We start from the raw sequence: 18,311 nt of genomic DNA on the forward strand, positions 1-18,311 counted from the left end.
AATGATGGGGCTATCCAAATTAAACAAGTATGTTGTAAAATAATGAGCGATAAAAAATTTGTAGCTGATTTCATCTAATTCATATGGCGCATGTGGCGACATCTACGAGTTAACTCAAATCCTCTCACACATTATTGTTTACCCTTACAAAAACTATAAGTCAACTATGAGTCATTATGTAGAAAAGTAGCTGATCTATTAACAAAAATCTATTTTATTTTTTTCGCTTTAACATCCTGTATCTCAGTAAGGAGCAGACTAAGACCCATTATTGTTAATGAAAATATTATTATTTTGGCCTCCTGAACGTACATTTACAATTTAGCCCATTACTTACGAATCACCCTGTATAATACGTCGAAGGGTGACCTGAGTAGGTAATATCAAAATATTCTCATTGATCTTAGCGGGCCATGATAAAACAAAATCCGATTGTTTAATTTTATGGCGTCAAATCAAATTGTTGTTACTGTCATTTAGTCTTTTCTCTGTCGTGTGAGTAACTTAATTTAGCTATTTTAAAAATGCCGACCAATGAGGAAGCGTATGATATGCTTGCGAGTTACTTTGAATGCATGCAGAATGCAACTATTGCTGCAAGACATTACGCAGTTCGTTATCCACAACGGCGGCATTATAACACAAAGGTTTTCATCCGTATAGCCCATCAGTTAAGGACTACAGGAAGTATTCATCGTCCTATATATCGTAGAACACGTAGAAGTCGCACTAAAGAAAACGTAATAAATGTTTTAGCGTATGTGGAATTCAATCCACAGCTTAGCAAAAGAACAATCGCTGTTGATTTAGGTGTTACTCGGACAACGGTCCGACGTATTTTAAGAGAATATAGGTAGGTATAAAAGAATACATGAAAATACTACATGTTTTATGAAATCGACCAGAGAGAATACGAACACATTTTAATGTAGGATGCACCCGTACCACGTAGTTCTCCATCAGGCTCTGACTGCAAGAGATTATGATATTCGTCTGGATTACTGCCACTGGTTAACAAACATGTTAATAGAAGATCCTCAACTGCTTTCAAGGATACTGTGGACTGACGAGGCCACATTCAATAGTGATGGTGGTGTAAACCTGCATAATATGCATTACTGGTCGCGTAACAACCCTCATTGGATGCGAGAAATACAGCATCAAGGATTTATTTTAGGAGGACGCATTATTGGTCCTTACATATTTAACAATAGACTAAATGGTACCTCAATTTTTTAAGAAATGAACTGCCAATTCTTTTGGAAGATGTGCCTTTAGCTATTCGCAGAGACATGTTTTTTCAGCACGATGGCTGCCCGGCACATTTCTCTGCAAATGTGCGACAATTTTTGAACGAAACTTTTCCTAATAAGTGGATAGGCAGAGGAAGTTTATATCCTTGGCCAGCGAGGTACCTCTTACTTAGCAGTTTTTAAACTTTACAAGTCTGTAGTACCTATGATTCTGTGATACATCTAACTAATAATTTTTGTTCTCTAGATCGCCCGATTTAACATGTTTAGATTTTTATTTGTGGGGGTGAATAAAAGACCTCGTCTTTACAACCAGGCCTACGACGCGAGAAGACATGATCGAACGGATAGGAAATATTATCCGCAATATTTCATTACCGGAAATAGAGGCTGCCGTCTTATCTACGCACCAGCGCCTACAGCAGTGCATTGCTGCTGATGGCAGACAATTTGAATTTAAGACATCACTGATTTCTTTTAGGATAGTTGATTAAAGTTGTTTTTTGAAAGCTTATTATGATATTAAATAATCACGCAAACGTAGTTACGTTTTAATTTATCCTTCTTTTTTTGAATATTTGTAAGACTAAAACACGTACGATATTGCTTTTTTCACTGTATAACGTACTTCTTAACGCTCTTTTCACATACTTTGTCAAAAATATACGTTTCCATTTGAATTTTTCAAGAAAATTGTAAAAATAAATAGAACTGACAAATTACGCCACCTAACGTTTGACTTAGAAAGTAAATCGCCTAATTTCGGATGTCATCGAATACAAAAATTCCTCCTCTTTCCAACAAGACCATTTTTGGTGTATTCGGATGAACAATTCCAAAGTTAGGGCTACTTTTATAATAGTAAATGTAATACCCCGTACCTCACTTATTTAAGCAGTAAGCAAAAAAATGACTAACGAAAGTTGTCAGAAATTATTTAAAGATTCTAAAAATGTTATAGATGAATGAAGTTTATTACCAAATTTTACGAAAAACTACATTTTAAATTTTGTCGTTGGCATTACGCCCCCTAGCGGTAGTTTTACAAACTTGAAAATAATTTCCAGCAGTTTCTATGGGTCCCTTTTGTATAAGAATTTTTTTGTCTGATAACTGTGCGATCAACAGTTTCTGAGATATAGCCGGCGTCCTTTCTTAGTGGCCCACCCGGTTCTTTTGTAAGGTTACGTTCAGTTATGTTTGTAGGAGAGTTCCATAGCATTTGTATTGAGATCACACGAGGAAACCCGAGAGCGAGAGTGTGTATGGACGCTCGTCTCGCCTCAGCAGCGCTCCATCCGGAGTCGGTTTTTTGGCACGAGTCAAAGGGCTTTCGCCAAGTCTCGTCTCGATGCAAAAATACCCCTACACACTACCGTTTCGGTCGTAGCCGAACGTAGAATGCAATTCGGTTACTCGGATGTTTTCGGATTGGATCGTATGAAGGAATCTCTGTGAATACCCTTTTTAAGGATGCTATTTTTAGCTCTTTGTAGTGAACATTGGTTGCGTATATATTCGTTACGTATATGTCGTAACGTTTCGCAGTCCTCTTTTGCAAGCTTTTACCATTACTTACAAATAATTGAACTAAAATTAGAACTAAAACTAGAAAAACTAACACTAGAAACTTTCGGGGTTTGCCGTGCGTCTTTTAAAAAAGTGAACACTTCGAACCAGTTTCTGAAGAAAGTTGGAACATGGCATCCGAAACGTCTAAAAGTTTTTCTTAAAAGACGCACGGCAAAACCCAAAAGTTTCTAGTGTTAGTTCTAGTTTTAGTTCTAATTTTAGTTCAATTAACACCGGCCGTGAAAGCCTTCGTACTTATATTACAAATAATTATTTGGAATAAAATGGGTGACTGGATAACGAACTGGATATCAGGCCGAACCCGTTTTGTAGAATCCAAAAGATAATTCCCATAAAGATAAAAGGAAAGTTAATGATGCGTGGATTCGTTTAAGTGAGTTATTACAAATACCGGTACCAGTTTTAAAGAAAAAAAAAGGATTCATTAATGGCTACCTTCAGAGGCCATTTGCGAAAGAAAAAAGGATCAATTAAATCTGGAGCAGGGATCAATGAAATATATAAACCGATATGGTTTGCGTTTGAATATATTGAGGCTTTTTTGGGAGCAGTATACGAATGTAATCCTACCATTAATACATGGTATAAGAAAATTTAGAGTTAAGTTTAATAAAAAGCAGTGCTATTGTTTATTTTTATTAAGAAACGTACGTTATTTTTGCATAACGATGGTTGGTTGCTAAGATCAGCATAGCAAAAAAGTACTTCAGAGTAAATTTCACTTTAGCGCCACAACTATGAAAAACATTTCACATTAGCGCTATATTAATAGCGCTATATCTGAACAAGAACGTTTAAATGTTATGTACACAATAGACGGATTGTCTGTTGGCTGTTCATCATCCCAACGAAACATTTAAGCTGAAATGCCGTTATAAATACAAATAAAGAAATAAGTTTAGTTAAAAGAAATAAATTTAATTTTTTTAATTTTCCAAACATTAATACAGAAACTTTGGAGGTAAATTTAATAAAATATAGTGTTATTGTTTCTTTTTATTAACAAAAATAATAAAATGCATTATATTTTACTACATATTACAAAAATATGAAGTGCATATTTAAAAAGGAAAATTTTGTTAGACATGTAGCAAAAAAAGCAAAGGTTTTGACGAGATAACCTGACACTTTTCCTTAAGGATGCAGAGGATAGTCAATATTTAAAACACATCCTTGACGTTGTTTTTTGGTAGTTGCCATTTTTGGCTTATTTGGCGCAACCCGATGCAACGAAATCTACAATTTGACTGTGGATGATGTTAAAAAAGTGAGAAGAAATGTTTTTGTAGTGACAATTAATCATCATGGTTTATGATCATTAATCATCATAAACCAAAACTTACAAATACCGAATGTTTACTGTCGACTCTGAAGGTTCGGTTAATCATGTTCATATTGTGATGAAATATAAAAATTTGAGACCGTAGCATACTCCACATAACAACTTTTTTATGTTCTACGGCCGTGGAAAATGTAATACTCAGAGAGTGAGTATACATAAGATTGCTTCGGTTCCCAAATTAGCTGCTGCGTTCTTGGGACTTCCGGAACTTGAAAGGTACACGGGCTACTCTCTTAGGCGTAGTTCGACAGTTTTGGCCAATAAGGGTGGCAATATTACAGATCTGAAAAAATTGGGAGGGTGGAACAGTTTTAGTATCGCCGAATCATATGTGGAAGGATCCGTGGAACATAAGATCAGTGTTGCCAAAAAAATTGTTGATTGTCAAACCACCTTTACGTCAGAAAATAATGGTAATAGTTCAGCTATTATAGATGATGTTGATGTTAGCACTCATACTGAAATTGCCACCAGGAAGGAGACCGACGACACCACTAATGCTTCTTTTTCGGGTTGTTCTAATTGCACGGTGAACATAAATAATTACTATTATTAAAAGTAGAATTAGGATTCTGTTCCATTGTTACTTAAAATTTTCATAATAAAGGTTTATAAAATATGTAGCTTCTTTTCTTGTATTGTAAAAATATAACATTAGAGATTAAAGATGTCGGAGGAATTCTAAGAAAAATGAAAATAATGTTCGTTTACCGACCGAATCGCATGGAATTGCGGAAATTATTCGAATCCAGGAAGTGGCAATCGTCCGAAACCTTTTATAATTGTTATCATGATAAAATAGTAAAAGCAAATCAGGTCCAGGTACCGGAAGAAGAGTTGTTGGATTATTTCATTGACGGAATTTCAGACCAGGGTTTACGAAATCAAGCCCCAATGCAAGGTTATGGATGTTTGGAAGATTTGGTGCAAGGATTCAAGAACATTACCATGGGACCACGTACCACTTTTAAACCAGTTGCGAAAGAAGTAGCAAAAAACACCGGAAAAGAAAACAACAGAGGGGACCAAGGGAGGATTTCCAGATGTTTCAATTGTGGCAGAATGGGTCATCTTGCGAATGAGTGTCAACAAGTAAAACGAGGCGTTTTTGGGCATTTATTTGGAACGTATCGACTATTGACAATTGTGGATCCGAAGATGAGTTTCAACGTAACTTGGTCTACCAGATAAGTAACCAACCTATAACATTATATACTTTGTTAGATACGGGAAGTCCAATTAGTTTCATTAAAGACAAATTTGTACAGAATTTCGATAAATATACAACTGATTCTAATAAATTTTGTGGTATTAACCAATTAAAGTTAATTATTAAGCAGTCGGTAACGGTTGATTTGACTTTAGATATTTGTACAAAAGAGATAGTTTTACTTGTAGTGCCGGATAGTACTATGTCGTCTTGTGTTGTATTAGGTCGAGATGTTTTAAAATATGTAGTGTAATTTACTTTTGAGAACCGAAAAAATATACGAGACTGAAACCGAAGCCATTCAGGCGATAATCAATATTGATGTTATGTATGTTGACTCTAATAGTTTTAGTGAAGTAGATAGTGTTAAATTAAATAATCAATTATCTGAGCAAACCAAATTAGATTTTAAGGCGTTATTTATAATGGAATACCTGCAACCGGAAAAACCTGAGAAACCTAACGTAAACGGCGAATTAATAACTTAGAAGTTAATAGTCAAAGATTCTAATCTTCTTCATTATCAGCCGAAACGTTTATCTTTTTGTGAGAAGAGTGAAGTAAGACAGATCTTAGATGATTTATTACGCGATAATATTGTTCAACTAAGTAATTCTGAGTATGCTTCACCAATTGTATTAGTTAGGAAAAAGAATGGAGAAATCCGTATGTGCATTGATTATCGTCAATTAGATAAGGTACTCAGTAGAGATAACCATCCATTACCGCTTACTGAAGACCAAATATTAGCACTGCATAATAAAAAGCATTTTTCCCGGCTAGACTAGATGGATTTTTCCACAAAGATATGCATCCCGATTCTATCAAGTACACTGCGTTTGTTACTCCTCTGGGTTATTTTGAATATCTGAAGATGCCTTTTGGTTTAAAAGTAGGTCCTTCTGCTTTTCAAAGATTTGTTGATGACGTTTTCAAACCATTAATCGAGAATGGAGATGTGTCCATATATTTGGACTATATATTAATAACCAGCGAAACACTGGAATATCATTTTAAATTGTTGCTGCATGTTTTTAGGTTACTAGTAAAAAATAAAATGACCCTGAGATTAGATAAATGTGAGTTTATGGCCTCCGAGATGAATTTCTAGCATACTTAATAAATGAAAGAGGTATTACGCCTCGGTATTCCTGTACCACGTAATGTCCGGGAATTACAAAGTTTTCTTGGACTTAGGTCATACTTTCGAAAATTCATTGAGAAATTTTCAATTATTGCTAAACCATTGTACCTTACAAAAGCTAATGCCAAATTTCATTTTGGAGAAGAACAGTTGAGTTCTTTCGAAGTTATTAAAGCTAAATTAGTATCGGCTCCAGTGCTATCTATTTATAATAATAATAATGCAATTTATTAACCCTCAAAAATCTTTTACATATAAATCACTTTACATAATAAACAAAATTAAGAAGGTTAATTAGGTAGCCAGGTCAGGCAACACCTTGGTAGTGAGGCCTGCTCTTCCCCTGGCTTCTATGTACTATAACAACAAATAATCCATAACAGCGCAAAAAAAATATATATATATAACTGAGTATAATAAGGAAAACTAATTCAATCTTGTCTGTCGCTCACATAGATACCGTCTGTATTTAATTTTAAACTTTGACACGTTTAACACTTTTAATGGGCGAGGAAGGGTGTTCCAAAAAACTGTGATGCCGTATGTAAATGAATTCCGAAAAGCAGTCGACGCGTGACGTGGCACCGTAAGTGAATCTTTTCTGCGAATATTGACATTGATATAATGAAAAAGATCCAACTGAACCACAGTTCCAAAAAATAACATTACAGCAGCTAGTTTCCAAGTTGCCCATTGTATTGCTCGTCACGGGAAACCTCTTTGTAAGGAGAATTTGTAAAAAAGTGTTTTATGAATGTAGTCCTACATTGTTTGCTGATTTTAAAGAAAAAGACTTGATTATTATGAAGCTTATAAATGAGTTACCTATCAGTCGAAATACAATTAAAGATCGAGTAATAGAATTAGAAAAAAATTTTTCTTCGCAAATACATAACGACTTCAATTATGCAGAAATGTATTCAATTGCTTTATATGAGAGTAATGATGAAAATGGTTATGCACAATTAGTAGTTTTTGCTCGGTGTAAGTCTGGAAATATAATGACAGAAGAGTTAATAAAACTAATAACGTTGAAAGGACCGGCCTTGATATTTTTAAAGAATTTGATATTGCATTTAAAGAAATGGATATTGATGTTCAGAAAATAGTTTCTGTAACAACAGATGGCGAACCTAGTATGGTAGGGAAAAACATTGGATTCAGTATCTTAAGCAAAATATTTCATATTCTCTGATTGAATTTTATTGTATAATACACCAGCAAGTGTTATGTGCGAAGCATGACTTAATACATTTTCCAGTGTAATGTCAGTTCTAATAAAAATAATCAACTTTATAAACGCAAGAGCTAAGCTTGAAACGTACCTGAATTACGTATCCTCTCAGAATCAGCAAGAATTTATTAATTCCCTATCTGAATCCGAAAAGCAATTAACAAAGCAGTATAAAAGAGTCGTTACGGGAGAAAAGGGGAGTAACCTACCGTTATTTTATTTCCTCCAACTCTACAACACTTATATGTCTCATTATTGAGATTAACAAAAGTTAAAGATAAACCTAATTATTATAATTATTTAATTCAACTGTTTAATTTTGTAAGTTTCTTCTTCACAATTTTGGTTGGTATCAGTGATTTAAAAGTTTTTTTAAGTCTTAAACAACACATGTTATTTTTATATTAAAGAGGTTGGTCAGACACCTGTCAGACATCTTGTATGCTTGTTGGTTCACCCAGTTTTGTTAATGGTTTCGCTTAGTTTTTGATCCTTTAAATTTAATAATGGTTTTCGATTATTCTACAATTGTTAGTTTCAAAAAACAAGTAAGTGTTAATTACGTTAAGTAAACTTTATCTTTAACTTTAATGCTCTGAAGAAGGTTACAATACATAACCGAAATATTAGCTTTTTAAAAAGTTGTTTCTTTAATTAAAACTGGACCTTACACCCCGTTACTTATTTCTATATTATTCAGATTAGACACACAACAGCTATTGTATCAAAATCCAACCCGTATTTGTTTGCATATCTTAATAGTGAACATTGGGCAAGAGGTGATGTTGCGATTAGAAAATTTGCTGATAAGGCTCAGTTAGAAAATCCTAGAAATATTTCTTCTAAGAGATTAAGAAAGCAAATTGCCTGTTATGCAAATTTTAAACCTAAATTCTGAAGAAACTGCATATTTTATGGGACATACTGAGAAAATTCATAATGAATTTTAAGCCCCCCATCGACGGTCGAACATGTTGGCCAACATGTTGGGTCCGAGCGGCTCGGCCAACATGTTCGACCGTCGATGGACGCGCTTCCAACATGCTCGACTGATTTGTTGGGTTGGGCGCTCGGCTCGACAGCTACGGCCAACTCGAGCCCAACACCGAGCATGTTCGATCGTGGATGGTCAACCGTCGAGCGGCTCGACGAGAATGACGTCAGTTTAGACATCTTTTAATAGTGTTTACACTACATTGGAGTTACATTGGGTTAAAATGTCTTTTAACGATAATAAGACGTTTTGGAGCGAATTTATCGAAATATACAGGGACTAACGTTCGCTGTGGGATGTAAAACACAAAAATTATAGTAACAAACACCTTCGCAAGGAAGGGTATACGGCATTAATCGATAAGGCAAAGGAAATATTTCCAGATTGTGACGAGAAATTTGTAAAAGCGAAAGTGGAATCATTCCAAGCTTCCTTTCGGAGAGAATTAAAGAAAGTGCAAAGTTCAAAACGGACCGGAAGTGGTCAAGATGACGTATATGAACCAAGTCTATGGTATTATGATTTAATGGTATTCACCAGCGACCAAGAAATGGCTAGAAAAGGTATATCGTCGTTGGAAAAACGAAAAAGAGATGAGGTGCCACTGGAGGACGAGGAAGAGAGTGGCGAGGACAAATTAGAAGAACGAGTTACAGTAAGTGTTTTTATTGTTAATACTAATTGTTTTAATAGACTATATTACTAATGAGTAATATTATAACATGACAAGTATCAAGGTATGACTTTAAATAAGTAATGTTTATTTCTAGAAACAATACTTAACCTTTCTGTAGTCGCGTACGGTCTGACAGACTGACGATGTGTTCTCAGTCTGGGGATCGATATATTCGCAACCGTTCGATACAAAAAATTGCGGTAAAAATCATATATGTTATGTAGAAATGGTCATTGATTATAACAAATTTTATCGCAATTTTTTCCATTGAACGGTTACGAAGATATCCATCCCCAAACTGAGAATACCTTGTCGGTCTGTTAGACATTACACGACTACAGAACGGCTAATGGAACTTATAGTACAAGATATATGTCAATTTAGGTTTTACAGAACATTCAACTATCAACGGTTATTAATCATGTTTTCTTGAAATTCAACACTTCCATTAGTGTTATAAAAACATTTGTACCAATCCCGAACTGCATTAGCAATTGAGTGTTCCGTTGTATCCCGTCTTCATCTCTGAAGGCCTAAAAATTCACGCGCACACCGTCTCCATTCACCCTCTGTTAGCTGGCCTCTTGCAGCATCCTCCCAATCCACGCAACTTGGAGTAAGGCTACGGCTACACTGGCGCCGGTTCAGACCAGATCAGACCAGATCAGACCAGATCAGACCAGATAAGTGGCTACAGTTGTCCGTTCAGACCGCGTCAGACACGTTTTCACCAGACACGTACGTGTACGTTCCGGCGGTCGGTACGAATCAAACGTGTTTGACATTGTCTCAGACTACGGCCGTAAATTGATTTGTGAGACAATGGACAAATCACTTTTAATCGACCTCATCAGAGAAAATCCACCTCTTTGGGATCAACGGGATAAAAGATACCACAACAGGGATATAAAAAGTCTATTATGGAAAGATATTGGAGACAAAATGGGCGTTTCAGGTATGTAAAGTGTAATTTATTTATTAGGTAGCTATATTTCATTAGAATTTTACAATGAACCAAAACTAGATATTTAAACAGTTTGTTTGAAAGGAAACGGATCCGATAGGTCCATTAAAATATCGGTTCAAGTCTTCTCGTATTTGTTTTGCGTCATTTGAATTATTATTAAATGTTCTGCCAATTCTTCTAGCGTTATTGATGACATTATTTTGATTTTGATTTCTGTAAATTTCAAGCGCTTGTCTCGCTATTGCAATATTAGGAGAGCCTTCAAAATCCATAACCATATTGTGCAATAAGCAAATTGTTTTAACAATTTTAATAGCCTTTTCTACATCCGTTTCAATGGCCTTATTTAACAAGCGCCACTTAGCACATAAAATACCAAAAGTGCATTCGATACATCTCCTTGCACGGGACAGCCTGTAGTTAAATATTCGTTCCTGATTTGTAAGTTGCCTTTTTGAATAAGGTTTCATTAAGTATGTTTTTAACGGGTAGGCATCGTCACCCAACAAAACAAACGGCATATCATCGGGTATTCCGTGAATGGGTGCAGGTGGAGGTAAAGTATTATTGTAATTTTCCAGAAAATCGTACAAGTTAGAAATGGCAAAAGTTCCTCCGTCACTTTGTCTTCCATAAGAGCCCACGTCAATAAAAATAAATCGACAATCTGCATCCGCTACTCCTTGCAAAACAATCGAATAAAAATGTTTGTAATTGTAATACATAGTTCCTGACTTTGGTGGACATTTTATTTCTATATGTTTTCCATCGATGCAACCTACACAATTTGGAAAATTCCATCTTGCGTTGAATTTTGATGAGATTTTTCGAAATCCGTCTTGATTAGGAACTGCCAAGTGTGTAGCACTTAATTTATTCCAAAGCGCATCACATAGCTCTTCAACAAGTTTTCCAATTGTATAATGATCAACACGGAAAGAGAATGCTAGCGAACGAAATGACAAGCCAGTCGCAAAATATCTGAAAAATAAAATATAATTGCAATAACAGTGTCCATTTGAATATTTATTAGCATAAACTTTATATGCAAGTACCTTATGAGCTTTGTTATTTTTTAGTCGAGCAAGCAAAAAAACAGTGGGAACTTCTACGCGACACGTTTAGAAGAGAATTTAAAAAAGTCAACGCAACTCAGTCAGGTCAAGAAGCAGATGATGAATACATTGAGGCTGATTGTAAATGGCCCTACTTCAAATATATGCTGTTCCTGAAAGATGTTTTATTACCCAGAAAAACTGCAACAAATATCCCATCTGCCTCTTCTTCACGTGATTTACTAGACGCATCATCAAGAAACTCCCCAAATAGCGAAGTTTCCGCAATAAATGCGGAAAATGTTACCTCACAGGATGTTGTTGAAAAAGATTCGGAAATAATAGATAAAGTATCTGAGAAACCTAAACGAAAACGAAACAGTTTCCAAGATGAGGTAATCAATATTGAAAAAAAAAAGGTAAAATTGTTTGAGCAAAAACTTCGGGCACGACCTTGTCCACAAAACCAAGAAGACGATGACGATATGCATTTTTTTAAAAGCATACTTCCTCACATTCGCAAATTTACAGATGTCCAAAAAATGAAAGTGAGAATGGAGTTTATTAATATTATCTCACGAGAACTTCAGAATATTAACCAAGGAACCTACCAAAACGATAGCAACCTACTGTCAACATCAACTCCAGCAAGCAGTAGATGTTCCAGCCGAATTCATTACATTTTAACACCAACTCACGAAGAAACACAAAGTTCTTCTATAACAATAAATGATGAACCTGAAGAACCAAATCAACCACACTCACAAACATCGTCTGACTTACAGAATTACATTGCCAACTTAGAGCTCCTAGGTTCCTAAAGATTGTAGATGCCTACATTATGTTATGTAAGTTACTTTAATAAAATAAATATTTCGTAACTATGCACTGTATTAATTATGTAATAACTTAACTTAACTATGTAATAAATTCTTAATAAATACTTAATAAATTACTCTGAAGAATCTCCTTGTCAAGAATTGAAACGTTAAGAAAAAAAGTTTATGTTGTTTTTTTTTTTAAATAAGTCATACAAAGAACCCGAAACACTCAGAAAAGGTACATCCATACAATGAAAATAAGGTCCAAGAAAAATATACACATTTATCTTACCTTAAACATATTGTAAGTTTTTCCCCAGGTTCAATGCACCGTCTGAAATTTGAATATCGTTTTATATCTTCAGAAATAGCTCTTAAAATATAATCATAAGTAGCTATATCCATTCGATAATACTCTCTAAACTTCTCGGGGTAATTTCGAAGCTTTAGAGAAGTTTTTCTATACTCCCCTTCTTCGCGTGATTGGTATAATGTGTGCATCCAATAACGGCGCTTCGATTTTTTGTATTTATTAGTAATATTTTCCATTAGCCATTCATCCCATTCATCGGAATCTGAGGAATTCATTATGAACCTCTTCTCTGCACTTTACCAAATAATAATAACCCCGTGTTTACTCGTCGGGTATTATCCACCGTACAAAACCGTACAAATGAAGCCACTACATCGGACGTGTCTGGTTTAATCTGATCTTGTCTGGTCTGGTCTGGTCTGGTATGGTCTGATCTGACCTGAACAGGCGCCAATGTAGCCTCTACCTAAGGTACGATGGACTTCTTCGGCGTAAAAAATTATGTAAAGCGCAACACGCAAGAACAATAACTTCTGATGTTTCTACGCTAACATTCATTGTTGTCTGAAGAATTCTAAACTTGTTGGCAAGTATGCCAAACGCATTCTCCACCACTCGTCTTCCACAACACATCCGATAATTGAAAATTTTTCATCGTGGGTAATTCCTTTGTTTGGGTAAGGTTTCATTAAGTTTTCCTTCAGAGGGAATGCTTCATCTCCAAGAAATGTGAACGGCAAGCAAATATCTCTATTATCAGGAAAGTTTGTTGGTGAGGGCAAATTTAATTTTTTATTTTCCAGCAACTCCCCAAAATCTGTTTCCATAAGCACTCCTCCATCGGATACTCTTCCATTGGTGCCACAATTTACATAAATAAATTCATAATTAGCGTTGACCACAGCTAAAAGGACAATACTGTAAAATCCTTTATAATTGAAGAAGTATGAACCACTTCCGGGAGGTTGACGAATATCTATATGTCTCCCATCAATAGCACCAACGCAGTTTTCAACTTGCCAGTAGGTTTTAAAGTCTTCCGCTATGTTCATCCAGTCTGACGCATTGCAAGGAAACTGAAATAAAAAACAATTGTTTTAAGGAGAATTTAAAACAAATCGTTCTTAAAAACCACATCGTTGACTCAATTTTTTGGTTTGAGACACTTGACGATTCTTCAAGAGGGTTTGAAGCTAGTGTACCCACTGTTTCATCCGCCCAATGTGTTACTTTAAGTGATTCGTCTGCACCAAGTACGTCCGCTGCTTGTACCCAAAAAAGAGCAACCAGGAAAAAGAGGAACGTATCAGCGTTGGACAAAAAACAAGAAAATTTTTTAGATGCTGCTACGACTGTGTTGACCAGCCAGAATAAGTTCCGCGCATTTGGAAACAATGTGGCTTTCCAGTTAGAAGACATGGACCGATGTCAACGAGTGATTGCAGAGAAACTAATATCCGACGTTCTGTTCTACGGCAAGTTAGGGAATTTAAAACCCTATTCTACAGTAATGACAGAACAATCAAACCATACCAACTTACAGTCACCTAATTATTCAACTCAAATGCAACCTATCATTCAAAACCAATATAGTAATCAATATCCGCATCATTCATACATCTCCCATACTCCTAACTATTTTACACAACAGCTATGCAGTACACCGCCTTCTCAATATCCACCTACAGATACATCTGTAGTGCCTTCACCTGCAATTGCTAATACCAACTTTCTAAAAGCAGCAAGTGAACCTACCTTATATATATCAAATACTCACAAACAAGAGTTTCAAACTAAAGCAGTTACTACCTCTTCTGAAGAAAGAATTAACCGTCAAGATGTTGGGGATGAACTCGGACAGTTTTTGCATTTAGATAAAGTTCGTAATGATTAGCATTGAATATAACCTAACTTTCTACGTTTGTAACATGTTTTATTAACATTGTACACGTAATAAATTTGTTTTGTGATGTAGTTATATTTTTTTGTAGTTAATTAACCTTATATCTGTAATTTGTCTACGAATCTATGTTAATCATGGTGTGCTTACCTTTAAGAAGTCGTCTCTGAGAACATCAAAAATAGCTGTGCACGTTTCTGGCACAATTCTGCCAAGCGTTTGTGCCGATATCGCACAACTGAACTTCAGGTTTTCATAGCTTCTACTACTTGCTAAAAATTGAAGTGTGGCAACAAGGCGTTCCTTAACAGAAATGGATTCTCTCAATTTCGTATTTTTTTTTTCAAGAAGATTATAAACTCGTTCAAGTAGATCTTCAAAACTTTGTTCATTCATGCGTAAATAGTTTCTGTAGTCTTGTGGCTCATTGGTAGCTATTTCAGTCAATAACGACATGTGGCTGAAACTATTTCGCTCTAATAGCCACTTCTTGGCCCACAAACGTGGAGGTTTCCTTTTTTTCTTTCTATTTAAACATATAACACCCGCGCATAGAGATGTAACCGATTCAAGATCCATCGCACAAATGAGGTCGTCCCAACATACTCGATGTGAAGTTCGATCGTGGATGGACACACCCAACATGTTGGGTTCGACGTTGGGTTGGAAGTTGGCCAACATGTTCGACCGTCGATGGGGGCTTTACAACAAAATTGCCTATTCCGTTGACAACAGTAGTAGTTCCTAAAACTCTACGTAACAGAATACTAGACGAATTACATTCCACCCATACAGGTATAGTAAAAACAAAACAATTGGCCAGAAGTTATTGTTGGTGGCCAGGTATTCTGAAAGATATTGAAGATCGAATAGAAAATTGTTTAGAATGTAACAAATTTAAAAATAACCCTACGAAATGTTCGTTTCACCCATGGGAAAAAGCTACAAAGCCTTTCGAAAGAGTTTATATCGATTTTGCCGGACCTTTTATGAACAATTATTTCTTAATTTTGGTTGATGCGTATACTCGCTGGCCAGAAATTCATGTAATTAAAGATATGTCTGTAAACAATACAGTACCCTTACTAAGACAAATATTTAGTACCTTTGGTTTACCTAGAGTCCTTGTAAGTGACAATGGTCCCACATTTACATCTTTCCAATTCAAAAATTTCTTGAAAGAAAATGGAATCGTTCATAAATTGTCACCACCATATCATCCAGCCACGAACGGTATGGCGGAACGATATGTACAATCGTTTAAAAAAGCATTAAAGACTTTGGGAACAAATCAGTCTGACATTAAGAAGAATTTATCAAAATTTTTATTAAACTACAGGAAAACACCACACATAATTACAGGATTGAGCCCAGCTTATTTAATGTTCAACAGAGAAATTTTCACACGATTAGACTTAATGTTACCAGAATGCAAAAACAAGTTTCCAAATGATTTAAGTATCACTTTTAGAAGTTTTGAGGAGAGAGAAAGAGTTGCGGTTCGTGATTATTTAAGTACGGACAAATGGAAATTTGGAAAAGTTCACCAGAAATTAGGAAAATTAACGTACTTGATACAGCTAGATGATGAATGAATATGGAAGCGACATACAAACCAAATTAGAACCATAGGTCAAAATACACCACTAGTATTGAATGATCGATCCTACTCCTAGTAGTACTCCGTTACCGATAGAGAGTTCTGCTACTCAGTTAAATCCCGTACCTCAAGTCCAGAATTTCCCAAATGATATTGAGTTGCCTGATTCAGGTGAAGTACCTGCTTCAACAGACTTACCCAACCTAGGTGACACTCCAGTTTTACGAAGATCACAAAGATCACGTAAAGCACTTGATCGTTTAGATTTGTAAGTTATATTATATTGTAGTTTTCTTTTATGACAAGGGAAGGACTGTTATATATATTCGAATGATTATATTGTAGCGCCATCTAGCGAACAAAAGAAATGGACGTTACGTTACGAATACGTTCTTACATATGGCGTATACTGTTAGGTTAAGTGAGTTATAAATCTTATTACGCTTATTACTAGAAACAATAAAGTTACTTTGTCAAATCACTCCGTTGGTTTATCTTACAAACACAACATTTAGGTTATGTTTATTTATTATTATATCACATTTTATACAGTTAAAGTGTTTTTAGCGTTCAGCATGGTGTTGTACATTGTGCGCCACCTAGGAAAGAGTCGTGGTAGAGAATCGTTGATATATGCCAGTGGTGGCCAAGCTTCGTATCATGGAATTGATTGATACACAAGCTAAGTTCATGCAACCACAAGAATGAAATAAAGTGGAAAGTCCAGAGAATATGTCACAAAGTAAGAAACTAAACAAAAACATTGATAAAGAACTTGAATTGTTTCCGATGTGGAAGAAAACACGATCCGGAGCGGTGTCCTGCACGAAACTGGAATGGCTTTTGAATCAAGAACAACGCTCAGGTCCCTAATTTGGGAAGTAACATTTACCGACTGTGTTCCCAAACGGTACACAAAATTTATATGGTATGTCTTTCTGCTGAATATGATACTATTAGTACTTATCGTAATTCAGAAACAAGTAATTTTTTAAGCAATACTCTTCCAGACGTTCCAGATCCTGCTGAACCGTTAAACAGTCAGACATGGATCCAATTCCAGAAAAGATCCCACATTCATCCGCTTACAGCAAAAAATTTGAATGAAGAAAGCACTCGTTAATATCACTGATATAAACCAAAAACAAAATCGGTCAAAATGACTGCCCAGTGGCACACCCAACGTAGCGGACTTAAAATTAGAAACAAAACCACCTTAACTGCTTGACGTCTGTTCGAAATGTAAGAAGCAATCCATGATAGCAAGCCATTCGACAAGTTGAACTTAGCGAGTTTTTCCAAGAGAATACAATGATGTATCCTGTCGACTGCCTTGCTAAAGTCCGTTTAAATGGCGTCAACCTGAAGGCAGTCATTCATGGATCTCTGAATATAGTTTACAAATTCGTTTCAACCGACAGTCCCCGCAGAAAACCATGTTGTTTGATAAATAAATTGAGGTTGAAGGTTAAAGTATAATTTATTGTAAATTAATTTTTCAAAAACTTTCGGAATAATGGATAGAAGCGAAATTGGGGGTGTTTCTTACCGGATTTGAAGATCGGTATTATATAGGCTTTTTTCCATTCCGTTGGAAATATGGAGGATTTCACAGAATGTGAGAAAATATGAAATAAGGGTGCAGCAAGCTCCGGACGATGAACTTGCCCGGCAGATCGTCCGGACCAGGACCTAATTTAGGGTTAACATGACTTAGAAGAGATGCTACATCCTGCTGTGAAAACCAGCGACAGGTTTCACCAAGAAAGGTACCAGCGAAATAACGATTAACAAGTTTCCCGTCAATATATACAGATGAGAAGTACTCGGAGAATAGTTCCGAGATTTGTTGCCTATTATCAGCTAAATTGCCATCATATTCCGTCTCAGCCGGAATGCCACTCCCACCACGCTTCTTGCTCTTAACAAACGAGCATAGATGAGAAGAAGAATCGATTAGGAAATCTTGTATGCGTTTGAGGTGTAGTCAGAGGCATTAACACCTTAGTTCGTTTACGCAAGAATTTAAAAGAGAGAAAGTCGTCAAAATAGCCTCATTTCTTCGATCTTTTGTGAAATCTCACTTTTCCTTAGCTTTATGGTTGATGGGTAATACCAGTCAGGAAAACGACCACTACGTGTGGAACCACGCGGGATAAAGTCGCCATGCACCGATTAAGAACCGAATAAAATGCCGTAACACATTGAT

The 18,311-nt window shown here is 35.7% G+C and overlaps 3 protein-coding genes across 5 annotated transcripts; 2 read left to right on the forward strand and 1 right to left on the reverse strand.

Annotated features, from left to right (window-relative positions):
• The first annotated feature begins 8,729 nt into the window (after positions 1-8,729).
• On the forward strand, positions 8,730-14,580 carry LOC139431861 (uncharacterized). Its single transcript, XM_071200078.1, has 2 exons — positions 8,730-9,425; positions 13,765-14,580. The coding sequence occupies exons 1-2, from the start codon at positions 9,297-9,299 to the stop codon at positions 14,494-14,496; spliced, it is 861 nt and encodes a 286-aa protein (XP_071056179.1). The 5' UTR covers positions 8,730-9,296; the 3' UTR covers positions 14,497-14,580.
• LOC139431859 (uncharacterized) lies at positions 9,421-18,311 on the reverse strand. Of its 3 annotated transcripts, none has more exons than XR_011641896.1 (3): positions 14,653-18,311; positions 12,582-13,678; positions 9,421-11,394 (listed from the first exon to the last, which is right to left on the reverse strand). XR_011641896.1 is itself a non-coding variant. In XM_071200075.1 (3 exons), exons 2-3 carry the CDS (start codon positions 12,875-12,877, stop codon positions 10,467-10,469), a joined length of 1,224 nt encoding a protein of 407 aa, XP_071056176.1. In that variant the 5' UTR covers positions 12,878-13,678; positions 14,653-18,307; the 3' UTR covers positions 9,421-10,466. The 3 variants fall into 3 exon arrangements, 2 of the variants coding, with proteins under 2 accessions (XP_071056176.1, XP_071056177.1); XM_071200075.1 differs by having other exon boundaries at positions 14,653-18,307; XM_071200076.1 differs by having other exon boundaries at positions 9,421-13,678.
• LOC139431860 (transcription factor Adf-1-like) lies at positions 10,269-12,352 on the forward strand. The gene is made up of 2 exons (XM_071200077.1): positions 10,269-10,401; positions 11,493-12,352. Exons 1-2 carry the CDS (start codon positions 10,269-10,271, stop codon positions 12,287-12,289), a joined length of 930 nt encoding a protein of 309 aa, XP_071056178.1. The 3' UTR covers positions 12,290-12,352.

The sequence above is a fragment of the Onthophagus taurus genome, chromosome 11, assembly GCF_036711975.1.
Source record: "Onthophagus taurus isolate NC chromosome 11, IU_Otau_3.0, whole genome shotgun sequence".
Lineage (NCBI taxonomy): Eukaryota > Metazoa > Arthropoda > Insecta > Coleoptera > Scarabaeidae > Onthophagus > Onthophagus taurus.